This window comes from Microtus oregoni, unplaced genomic scaffold, assembly GCF_018167655.1.
Source record: "Microtus oregoni isolate MIOR12 unplaced genomic scaffold, Mior012 000012F_ref0000307, whole genome shotgun sequence".
NCBI lineage: Eukaryota > Metazoa > Chordata > Mammalia > Rodentia > Cricetidae > Microtus > Microtus oregoni.
Window position 1 is genome coordinate 194424 of NW_024543071.1, and position 12654 is coordinate 207077.

The window sequence follows — 12654 nt, forward strand, 5'->3', positions numbered from 1 at the left end:
CAATAAGGAGCAGGGGCTCAGGCACTGGCAGGGCTAGAAACTGGAGGTGGCTGTTTTGGAGGGCAATTGAACAAGCCCCTCACAGATTATAATCAGTGCCTTTTGAGAGTGTACTGCCAAAAGTACACAGAGTTTTATGTTCGAAGCTATTCATCCTTTAGGGAAGGTAGCACAAAATCCTAAAACTGGGGGCTGGGGGTATAGTCAGCATATATTTAGCAGGTGCAGGGTTTGATCTTCAGAATGAGAGAGAGAGAGAGAGAGAGAGAGAGAGAGAGAGAGAGAGAGAGAGACAACACAGTATACAATAGAGAAAAACAGAGAACCAAAGAAGCATAAACAAGTTGATGTGTATGGGAGCACAACCCAGTCAATACTTTCTTTCATAAGTCCATAGCATTTCTAGACTACCCAAAACATTAGTAGAAGGAGAGTGGTCAACTTGATTATCACCAGGAGTTTACAGAAGGTATCTTATCTCTGTATGAATTATCATACAGATGAACTCTACCCTACCCCTCACACTTGCACACTTCCACATGTTGAGTGCATGGTACTCACCTTTCTAACCATTTCCACTGCAGAAAACGATCGAAGTACATGCTGTCCAGGTACTCATGGAAGGGGTCTCCCTTCAAGTAATCATGGACAGACCTAGTCCAGAGTGACAAAAAGATGAACCTGTTATAATTTCCACCTTGAAGGAGCTAGACAGAGTCTAGTGGGTTACTGCCTTTAGAATGCAAACAACCCAAGCCTTGCAATGGATGCTCTACATCTGGCCAGAGGCCTGTTTGTTCTTCAAATGGTTGCTTAATTGGATTGACCTTGCAAGCAATTGTTTCAGGTCCTGTAGTAAGGCAGGGAGTATGGGGTAGATACACAAATGGGAACATAAAACAGTAAATCACAAACATTAAGTCAACAATCTCAGAGATGAGCTATATTAAATTACAACTCAGGAGGAGTTCTCTGAGGAGACCATGAGCTGAAGTGAGAATAAATGCTGACTTGCTGAGGTAAAGAAGGGGCTATGATTCATAGGTGGAAAAAGACAGAGTGGGATACAGTCCCCAAGAACCCAGGATTTGGGTTTGGTCTAGAAGAAAAAACACTATCTTTCAAGGAGGACAAAGATTTGCCTACATAGGTAGGAGTCTGTCCAGATAGATAAGGGTCAGCTCAGGTAGGCACAGGTTTGCCCAAGTAGGCAAGTGTAGACAGAAATTTCTGTTCCACCTGGTCCCCCTGCCATTCAGTTCCAAAGAAACACACAGAGGTTTATATTCATTATAAACTATTTGGACTATTATCTCAGGCTTATTATTAATTAGCTCTTACAACTTAAATTAACCCATAATTCTTGTCTATGTTTAGCCACGTGGCTTGATAACCTTTTCTCAGTGAAGCATTATCATCTTGCTTCCTCTGCATCTGGGTGGTAACTGATTCTCTCCTTTCCTCTATCCAGAATTCTCTTAGTGGTCTCCCTGCCTATACTTTCAGCCTGGCCACTGGCCAGTCAGTATTTTATTAAACTAATACAAGTGACAAACCTTTGAAGTGTACAATAGCATTATCCCACAGCAGGCAAGACCTATTCAAATAGGCAGGACTCTCCCAGGTGGGAGGACCCTGATGGGTAGAACACTTACTGAGCACAAGCAGAGAAGAGTTCCTTGCAAGGCCTCTGCAGGAGCTTCGTCTCTGTCTGGGAGACCAGGTCCTGGCCAACTTGGGCGATAAAGAGTGGGGACTAGAAGAAGAAATGGATTGTTGTCAGTGAGGAGGGAGGAACAGGGTGGTTGGAACTGCCTCATAGATACAGGGTCAAAGACAAGCCAGATGCCAGGTGACGGTACAAAGATGTGGATACCTGTCCCAACATTTGGCTGCCTGCCCTCTGTCTGTGCCCACTACACACACATCCAAACAATACACACACAATTGGCCTACAATGCATGGACAGTGTTCAGTGTGGCAGAGAGGTTTCTAAAATGGACGGCAGTGAATGAGCCCAGACGTAGTATGAGATTTCCTTCTATGTGACTTCATGGAGGGCTCTTTGCATCTCAGAGTTTTGCTTCCCCGGCTTCACCCATTCCCTCTCTGCCATTCACCCTTGCCAACCACCTCCCAGGACTTGACACACCATCTGAACTTCAAGTGGAATTTTAGTAAATCACAGGGAAATTTTTAGAAAACTGCAACAAGCGGAATCCCAAAAAAAAAAATGCAATGTGAATTATGAATGGTTTGATTTTTCTCCCAGCTACAGAGATGTAGCTATAGGGCTGGGACACAAGCTAAGGTCCATCAGGCAGTGCCTACAGGAAGCTGATCCTGGGGGGGGGGGGAGGTAACATCTAGTACATCCCTACTGAATAAAGGAAGTGGCTGACTTTCTGTTCCTCATGGTTTCAAATGCTGAAATCTATTTCTTCTTTCCCAGACCTGCCCTCTGTGTGGGCTCACCCCCCTTGGGGACTCCCTCCTCAGCTGGCTGGAGAGGCCCCAGCCCTGGTGGAGGTGGCCTGTGGTGTGGCTGTAAAGGCATTTTCACCAAGAGCACATTTTCCACCATGAGCTGTCTTAGGTGGTAGCAGTTCCCTCTGCCTTCTGTGAACTCTGCCTGATCTATTCCTGTCCTCTTCCCATTCTCTGCCCTAAGAACTTAAGATTGTATCCCAAAGAGAAGATGTCTACTCTCCTACTGGAGTCAGGGGCCTGACCTTAGCCATCCTGTGGCTCCATCTCTTTCTCTGGAAAAAGGTACTCCAGAGATGATGAAGGCTTCTTTGAACTTTGAAAATTCAAGAATTTTTCAAAGTTTCCCCCTAAGAAGAAGAAAAATTTGGTTGGGGGATTCTGGCCGTTTAGTCTCTTCAGAGCCAGTAACTGCAGGCAATGAAATTACAGGTTAATAGCTGTAGGCAAATCTTACTCAGGAGAAAGAGGGCTGGCTGGTAGGCCACCTGGGTTGGGAAGGTGGGTTCTATGCCTGGCAGAGGGCTGCTCACTGCATAAGTGTCAATCACAAAATGCCTTGGGTCAGGGTCTGATCTTGATCTTAGTGTGAGAGACACTGGATGTGGGAGTTGTGGGGAAGTGTTGTAAAAAGAACGGCGGGGCTGCATTGCCAGCACCCCGGCCGCCTGGCTAGCTTATGCCCCGAAATAATTACACGGACACTGTATTCTTTTAATCACTGCTTGGCCCATTTCTATCTAGCCTCTTCTAGGCTAACTCTCGCACCTGGACTAGCCCATTTCTAATATTCTATGTAGCACAGCTAGGTGCGCTTACTGGGAAGATTCTAGCCTAGGTCCATCCTGGGTCGGAGCTTCATCGCTTGTGTCTGCCCAGGAGCCGGGAGCATGGCGTCTCTCTGAGGCGTCCGCTCCCGAGAGGAGAGCTGTCCAGTCTGAGCTCACTTCCTCTTCCTCCCAGCATTCTGTTCTGTTTCCTCCACCTACCTATGTTCTAACCAATAAAATGGGCCAAGGCAGTTCCTTTATTAGCCAATGGCCTTCCTCCATCAGGGAAGAAGGAAGCCATTCTTTAGCTTCACAGAGGAGGGGCCCAAGTTGACAAACTGTCTGTACTAGGCACCAGGGTCTATCTGTTTTTCACCTACACAAGACCCAGCTTATTCCTTATTAGCCCAACTGGCAACTGGCATGGGGAAAGTAGGAGAGAAAAAGTTAAAGCCAGTGTGGTATTGACCTCAATTGTTTATCTCCATACAAATGGCATGCCATAAGGTGACAGACACCCTACCAGAAAAGTCCCAATGTCCCTTGGTTACATATGGTGATTACACAAAATGAACTAAAACCAGAACTTGATGGCTTCACATTTTCTTAGCCCCTGATCTTTCTTTACTAACAAATGAAAGTTACTTATAGATCTAATATTGGAAAGCAATAAAAAAAGTCTATTACCATGTTTTACATACACTAACACCCAATCTTGCTCAATAATGAATGGAACGCCTGACACACATTACTATTTAATATACACTGTGGTTCTATGAGATAGGGACTACTATGTCATCACCTTGCAGAAGATGAAAGTTCAGAAAGGTTAAGTAATTTTCCCAAGATAATGCAGTCAAGAAAGGGTAGAGAGGAAATTTGAACCCAGGTTGGATTACTTTTGGTTGAGATCTGACTGGAAGTAATGGTCATCTGGTCCCCTCCTCTATCTACTAGTGTAGAGAGCAAGACACTGTAAGGTCTGCCAGCAGCCTGTAAGTTCACAGGAAGAAAAGACCAAAATGGGCTGGACTCATCTCAAAAGACTTTTGGGAAGATGAAGTCAGAGACAAAACAGAACCTAGCCTGAAGCCTCTTCACCCCCTCTTCAGCCTTTACTTGTAGGTGAAAGTAACCAACAGGGTTCTTTTCTCAGGGACAGCAGGACTGCCATGAGTCTAAAGGTAACCCATTTATGAACATAATATCAGGCAATTCTCTTACTTGGGATTGGCTGCCCACAGGCAAAGAGCCCTGGCAGGATAGCCACAGAATAGACAGATAATAATGTTTTGGTTTAATAACTATGGGTTTAAATTCAGCTTCTGGTTCAACTAAAAGAAATTAAGTGATTCAAACCAAATCCTCTTTCCAGTGATTCCAAGAAAAGAGAGATCTAGACTGGAAGCCTGAGTCTGCCAGAAGAGTCAGACAGAAGACACCAGATCAGGGTGCAACTCTCCTGGGAACCTCCTGCTATGTTCTTCACTGCCTTTTTGCCTTGTTCATTACTCTCCCAGAGGCTTCCTCTTCTTGTTCTTGGGGATCCTAGCAGTTCTTGAAGTCTAAGTTTACCAGAACACACCTCTCCATGCAGAAAGAAAGAAAAAATTCATGTAAGAGTTTTCCTAGGCACTGTCACACATTTAAAAAAAAAAATCCTCCACGCCATTCTGAAGCAGAGCAGGCCTTGGAATGTGTAGAAGAGATGGTTGAGGTAGTGGTCTGGTTGAATGAAAGATTTGGGGGAATCCTGAAGCTGTATAGGTAATGAGTATAGAGTAAGTATAAGCTTGGTTGGGGTGGCTTAGTGTCTTGTATGTGAAAAGTTGCAATCTTTCTCCTGGGAACAGTACTGTACAACGCTTGGCCCTCCAAAGTCCTGCAGTGTCACAGAGCCTTCAGTGCTGAACTCATAAAAGAAATAAGCCTAGGAATTTGGGGGACGGAGGCAGACTGAGGAGGGCAGAGGAGGCATGGGTCTGTCTTGGGACAAGGCCAGCAATCACACCACGAAGCATGTGTACCTCACCTCAACACACAAGGCCTCTGCTGATGCTTACAAGCTCACTGTTGGAGAGATGGAGTCGAATCCGATCAGCCTTTGCCAATTCAGCCATCAATTAAGCAGTTGGTCCACAAGATGGCACTATTGAGCCCCTTCAGTACTGCTTCCCAATGAGAGGGAGAAGGCCAGGGCACACCACAGGGCCAGCTTTCTGTCCTCAAGTGTGGGGAGGCCAGAGGGGAACAGTTGAAACAGTCAGCCTAGATGACTTTCACCCAGTAGTATAGCCTTTACTACAACAGTGAAACGGAAGAATAACTGATCAATTCGGGAAGGAAACCTTGAGTAGTTTAAGATAAGAGCAGGGCCTCGAGGGAGACAGAGGATGTAGGGGATGAAGAGAGAGTTCTTGCTGAAGGCCCGAAGTTACATAGTAAGACCAGTCTAGAAAATGCAGACTTATAAAAAGAATAGTGGGTAGGTGGAGACCACAGAGTCATGAGCCTGTAGAAGACATCTTTAAAGTGGAGCCACTGATGACCTCAATGGTGTCAACTATTCCTAGAGACCCTGTGTAACAGAAAGAAGAAAAGCCCAAATATCTTGGGCTCTCATAACCAAAGCTTTGTCTCTGCATCAAAGTATTTCAAGAAGTTGAAGTGAAAAGTGGATCAGTTACACAAGCAGGTTTACTTGGACCTTCAGGCTCCTCCACCCACATAGCTCCTCAGTGGTCATCGACAGTCCTCTGCATCCCCTTTGAGCCATCTTGGAAATATACACCCTATAAATTGGGTGAGATATTTAGAAAGAACCCTCGAAGGAGGATCCTTAGGTGATCACTTTTCGACCCATCATGGCACAGATAGGAAAACTGAGAGAAAAGGCCCCTAGTGCTCTGATGTTGCTTATTGGAGAGATAAGGAGCATCTGAGTCAGTTGTGGACTTGAACCTTATAAGTTCTGGTCCAGTTCCATGGGGAAGACACAGCTTTGACCTCATCAGCTCCACTCAAAACCAGGTTGTCCGCATTTTACATTCCTAGTCATCTTGGATCCTAAAATCTCTCCATCTCCACGTCATCTCTCTGCTTTCCAGAAGTCTCTCCCAGGAGTTGCCTCATAAATTCTTCTAATCTCTTCTCTATTGGTGTGACATCATAACACTCAAAGCAGTTTTACCACATAACACAATTCCTATGATCCTTGCTGCCTTCAGGATCAAGTCATAAACTTCTTAGAGCTGTCCCTCAAATACCCTTCCAGACCTGCTTCCCCTTTCTGGCCTCTCTCCCAATGCTCTGGACATGTCCTTAGTAAACTTTGGAATTCCAGCCACTGGGCCCTTGCTTGCTCCCATGGACAGAACCCTTCTTCACCCATCATGGTACCCATGACACAAGAGATGCTTCAGGACCCACAGCCAAAAGAATCCTCTTAGCAACTAGGGCCTTCTGCCTTACCTCACCTCCCAATGGTAACAGCCATGATCGCTGTCCTCATGGCAGTTGCACGATGAACACCTCCTTATCACAAGCCAGGTATGAGGCTGTCCAGTGTGGTCTTGTCCAACCTCTCAAGGCAAGTTCTATTATTGACATCTCTAGTTTACAGATACAGAGACAGCTCAGAAGTTAAGTGATTTGCCTAAGGTCACACAACTGAGGTTTAAAAACTAAGATTCAAACCTTGGCAACTTGACCAGAGAGCCCCATCCCTAAACAGCGGCAGGAGGTGAAGGACACCAAGCTCCTTCCTAAGTAGCATGTAAAACCGTGACTATGACCTCAAAGAGCAAACCATGGATGTTGGAAAAGGAAACATAGCATATTATTCATATTTTGATCAATGTTGCTTATATGGTCCTGTCACATGTAGTGCATACATGTGCAGGTGAACAGACATGCATGCATGCACACAAGCTAATGTCCAACATATGTTTTGCTTCAACATACAAACATCCCCCTGAGGAATTTAATGCTCTTTAGAAGTGGTTCTGCCAGTGGACAAAAGGTCAGCTGGGGAGACTGTCTGCTCTATCTCCAGACGCAAGTACTTAGGTCTTAATGATGTGTATATTTTCATATGTGGGCAGCTGACATTCTGTATGTAAACTATTTGCAATCTCCAACTTTCTCAGGAAAAGTGAAACAGCAGAAAGGCAAGATTCTAGAACAAAGGAGTCCTCAGGGGTTCCCCTTTTTCTAATTTTACAAAAGGTTTGGCTTGTCCTGCTGGACATGGGTGAAGGCAGATGTTCTGAGGATCCTCGTTTTTCCTCAGGGAGGGGAATAAGGAATGAACACTCCTACAAATATACCCTGAATACCCATTTACATGAGGGGATTTGTATCAGCTACAGGAAGCCTGGCAATAGGAGTAGGGAAGGAATGGCAATCAGACACCCAGCAGGACCCAGGATCGGAGGCAGCGGCTATGGGCACCAGGGGAGAGGGCTGGCTTGACAGTCGCTGGTGCTGAGCAGAGGCCACAATGTCCTAGACCCTCCCTGTGAGTTTCCTATCATTTATACTTCTGCTTCTCTTGGAAAGTGTGATGTAAAGTGTAATTCATGGCTCCAGGGAAATAGGCATATATGCTGAGACTTAGAGAGCTGGGGGAAAATAGGTTGGTATTTCACTCCAGTTTCCCAAAATGGAGTATTTCCTAAGAGACTAAATAAATATTCAGGAAATGGTGGACTTGACCCTTGATTCAGGTCTACCTAAATTTCAAACCTGAAATCTCTCAACTCTACTTGCTGAAACAAATGGATGAAGTTCAGAACACAGAAGGTGCTTAATATGCTTGCTAAATAAAGGTATGTACACATATGTGTTTAGGCTATGAGTTATCCAGTGGTAGTGTTGCTTGTTACCTGCAAGGTCCTAGGTTCCAAGTATGATGCTACATTTTTTGAAAAAAGAACCCTTCTTCAGACACCAGAAGTTAGCTTCGTGGAGTCATCTGATCTATCTCTGCTTTGGTGACAAGCTAGGGACAATTTTCTTAGAACTAAATAGAAAGTCAAGGGGAATTTCAGACAGATCCTTGTGGCTGAAGGCCAGAAAAGACGCAGTTGCTTTTGGGAGACATTTCTTGGGTCCAGGTGCTCTCAAGCCCAGTCAAGGTAGTACCATATCTACTATGGGTTCATCTGTTCATACAAGGAGTCCCTTCCCAAAGCTTTTTTAATAATTTCCCCTTTGAGCAACTGGAAGATACCACCCTGTCATTTGCTAGAACAGGAGACCTGGGTGAAGAAAGCAGAGAGTGGCAGGAGCATATAATGGGGACCAGTTGCAAGCCTAGACTCCTGGCTCAAAACTGCACATGCTGTCAAACCACAATCAGAAGACAGGGGGAAGGTTGCTAGACTGCAGCCCATGGAGAGCATAGCCTTGCTTAGGTGATGTAAGGCCTGGCTGACAGAAGAAAGTATGCCACTCTTTCACCTTTTTTTTTTTATTAAAACCTCGGGGTCCTATATTAGAGCTGCTGCCACCTGTCCATCTGGGGCAGTTCCTCTCTACCTTTGGTCATGCAGGAGATACCATCCACAAACCCCAAACAAGAACAGATCAAAAGAGAGTAAAAGGTTTTGTTTTCTAGGTCACTGGGGAGAAATAAATCAGTATGGCTCACAAGCAAAATACCCTCCACACTGGGTCTAAGGTTGATATCCAGTAGTTCATAGCAGAAATATCTCTCTTCTCACTCAGGATCCCCAAGGTCAACCCTGCAGGTCAGCTGCCAAGTCCTGAGCAACACGATGGTGCCTTAGTAGCTATCAATCACTCAGAGGAAGTCTAGAAAGGTAACTTTCCTTTATCATGCTTCTGAAGTGCTAAGGGAAAAACTTCATTGCTTGCCAAAGAGGAGTCTCCAATCAGGAACAGAAGCACCTGCAGTGATGTGGGATTCCCCTCTGTATGCTATGAATACCATTGGTTAATAAAGAAATTGACTTGAGCCATGAGAGGGTAAAACAGAGCTAGATGAGGAAAACTAAACTGAATCCTGGGAGAAAGGAGGCGGAGTCAGAGAGAAGTCATGGAGCCACTGCCAGAGACATGCCAAAACTTTGCCAGTAAGCCACAGCCATGTGGCAATATACAGATCAATACAAACGGGTTAAATTAAGATGTAAGAGGGGAGAGCTTGGGAGAATGGGACAGTTGGGATGGAGGAAGAGTGGATATGGGAGCAGGGAAGTATATATCTTAATTAAGGGAGCCATTTGAGGGTTGGCAAGAGAATGGACACTAGAGGGGTTCCCAGGTGTCCAAGGAGATGTCCCCAGCTTGTTCCTTGAGCAGCTGAGGACAGGGCACCTGAACTGGCCCTATTCTATAGCCATACTGATGAATATCTTACATATCACCATAGAACCTTCATCTGGCAATAGATGGAGATAGAGACAGAGACCCACATTGGAGCACTTGACTGAGCTCCCAAGGTCCAAACGAGGAGCAGAAGGGGGGAGAACATGAGCAAGGAAGTCAGGATCACGAGAGGTGCACCCACCCACTGTGACAGTGGAGCTGATCTAACAGGAACTCACCAGGCCAGCTGGACTCGGACTGATGGAGCATGTGATCAAACTGGACTCTCTGAACGTGGCTGACAAGGAGGGCTGACTGAGAAGCCAAGAACAATGGCACTGGGTTTTGATTCTACTGCATGTACTGGCTTTATGGGAACCTAGTCTGTTTGGATGCTCACCTTCCTAGACCTGGATGGAGTGGGGAGGACCTTGGACTTCCCACAGGGCAGGGAACCCTGACTGCTCTTTGGACTGCAAAGGGAGGGAGAGGGGGAATGAGGGGAGGGGGGGAATGGGAGGAGGGGAGGAGGTGATAATTTGTAGTAATAATAATAATAAAGAAAAAAGATCTAAAAAAAGATGTAAGAGCTAGCTAAAAATATGCTTAAGCTATTGGCCAAGCAGTGATTCAAATGATATAGTTTCTGGGTGATTATTTTGGGACTGGGAATGGGAACAAACAAGCAGCCTCTCCAACAACAAATTGATGTAGTAATGTAGTCAACTAAAATCCACTTAAAACCTGAGAGACTTTGTGAAGGAATTCTAGGCAAACAAACAAACAAAAAAAAAAAACAGAGTTAAGCATGGCTTAACACGATGGCTCCTTTAAGAGAGGTTTTCCTGATTCAGCAGTAGTAGAAAAGAAAAGCCACACGATTTTAAAATAATGGTTTTCTAGGCCATGCTGCCAGTGCAAACTCTGGCTTTTTCGAGAGGCTGAGCATTTAAATGGGGTTTGTGGGCAGCATGCTGCTAGTTACTTGGTGGCAGCATAGGCCAACATAGGCCAGCATAGGTTATCAGAGTTGAGGTGGTAAGGATGGCTCCCACCCGGCAGTCTCAGGCACTAATGGACTTCCGCCATGTTGTACTGGGCGGAGCGAGAAGGCAGGGCCATATTAACCCTAGCAATGATTCTGCTTAGGTTTTTAAGAAGTACTTAGCTTTTTAAGAAGTCATCCTGGTCAGAAAAGGATTACAGATGTACAATAAGGAGAGATTCAGAAATAAAAGACCTCTAAATGAGACACAGTGTGTTTAAAAATGTACATAGGCTTAGAAGAGAGAAGATAGAGTATAGAGAGTCATAAAAGGAAGTAAATGGTTAAGAAAAAATATAAAAAAAGTCTTTAAAGAGACAGTACAGACAGATATACATTAAAGAAGTAAAGATAATAAAATAAATATTAAAAAGTAATAGAGTAAAAAATAATAAGCCATGTAAAAATGGAAAATAGAGAGTCTGGATTATGAATATTATTGTGTTTTCTTTGATTTTTTTGACTGTGAATGAGCTAAGTAACCAACAAATATGCTTTAAAGGTATCTTGTCTTTAAAATTTGGGTCTAAGGATATGTTGCTTTAGAAAAGAGGTTCTGCTTTTGTTACGACAGAAGATGAGAACCTGTGGATCAATTCTAGACTAATGTGGTTTAATGGACTAAGACCCCCCTGAAAGTCGCTGTAAACACTCCTCAAAAATTACTTTGCCCAAAAAAAAGCAGGAAGCACTTTGGAGAGAATTATGTCCAAATTCCCAAATATTATTTATAAATGTTTGTTTACATTTAAAGAGGGATATGATATAGAGATTTGCACTGGTATGGATCTTTGTTTATTGATACAAATTTTAGTTCAATTTTGTTAAATGTATATTTCTGCTCTTGATTAAGGTATTGTGTTTGGGCAGCTCATTTAAAAATGTAATGTATAATTAAGAAATATAGGTTAATAGACAGTCATCCACAATAGTCATGCTTGTAGTCATTTTAGTTAGGTTTTCTAGATGTACAGAGTTGTATTTCAGATGGATAAGCATTCTTCAAACCTTTCAAAGACTACAGAATATGGCATTTAAAATGTTTAAGAACATAGGACTTTTCATGACGAGACACATCTGCTCCTGGCAGCACCAATTACTTCAAGAAGATGATGAACATTGAAGAGGCTCCTCATGGAGTTTGTTAGTCACTGGGCAAGAAACTGCTCTTGCCTGGACTGCTTGAAGGTATGCTGTGTGAACTGGACATGCAGGACCCATGGAGAAATGACTGTCAAACTTGCCTAAAGGTGAGATCATTCTTCAGGGTTCCTGGCAGACATTCTGTAGGACACAGAAGAAAGTGACTGAAAAACTGCCAATATAGATGGAACTGTCTTTGAAATTTCCTGCTTTGTGGAAAAGTCTGCTGGATACTATGAGCCTGTAGGCTGAAGATGGATGTCCCAATGGTATATAAGAAATTTGGGTGACTGTCCAGACAGCAAGAAGTCTCTGTAAATTCTAGAGTTTTGGAAGTTGCTTACAATGCACTTTCTGTTTACTTAGGTAATATTATATCCTTCTGGAGTCTTTGATGGAATTGAAGAATTTAAAGTTATGATAAAAGTTAAAGAAGATATAAATATTGTTGCTTGATAATAATTCTTGCTTGATACCTGTTTTGTTATATGTAATTTTCCTATGTTGCAGTTAAAACCTTCCTTTTTATTTAAATAGAAAAGGGGAGGTGATGTGGGATTCCCCTCTGTATGCTGTGAATACCATTGGTTAATAAAGAAACTGCTTTGAGCCTTAGCTCTGGAAGAACAGAGCTAAGTGGGGAAAACTAAACTGAATGTTGGGAGAAAGAAGGTGGAGTAAGAGAGAAGTCATGTAGCCCTGTTGGAGACAGATGCTGAAACTTTACATAGTAAGTCATAGCCTCATGACAATACACAGATTACTAGAAATGCATTAAATTAAGATGTAAGAACCCGAACCGGGAGGACAAAGGGGTGGCCGGTAGCTCCTTTGTTCCCATAGCCTGCCCGCAGCGAGCAGGGTGGGCCCTTTGTT

At 43.9% G+C, this 12654-nt stretch overlaps 1 protein-coding gene across 4 annotated transcripts in view; it reads right to left on the bottom strand.

Moving 5' to 3' along the window:
- Positions 1–12654, bottom strand: part of Grk5 (G protein-coupled receptor kinase 5) — a 225251-nt gene that overhangs the window by 32331 nt on the left and 180266 nt on the right. For all 4 annotated transcript variants that reach the window (XM_041661152.1, XM_041661151.1, XM_041661154.1 and 1 more), the window contains 2 exons: positions 1656–1756; positions 562–654 (listed from right to left, as the gene is read on the bottom strand). In XM_041661152.1, the coding sequence (XP_041517086.1) occupies positions 562–654; positions 1656–1756 (194 nt within the window). The remainder of the gene's footprint in view (positions 1–561; positions 655–1655; positions 1757–12654) is intronic.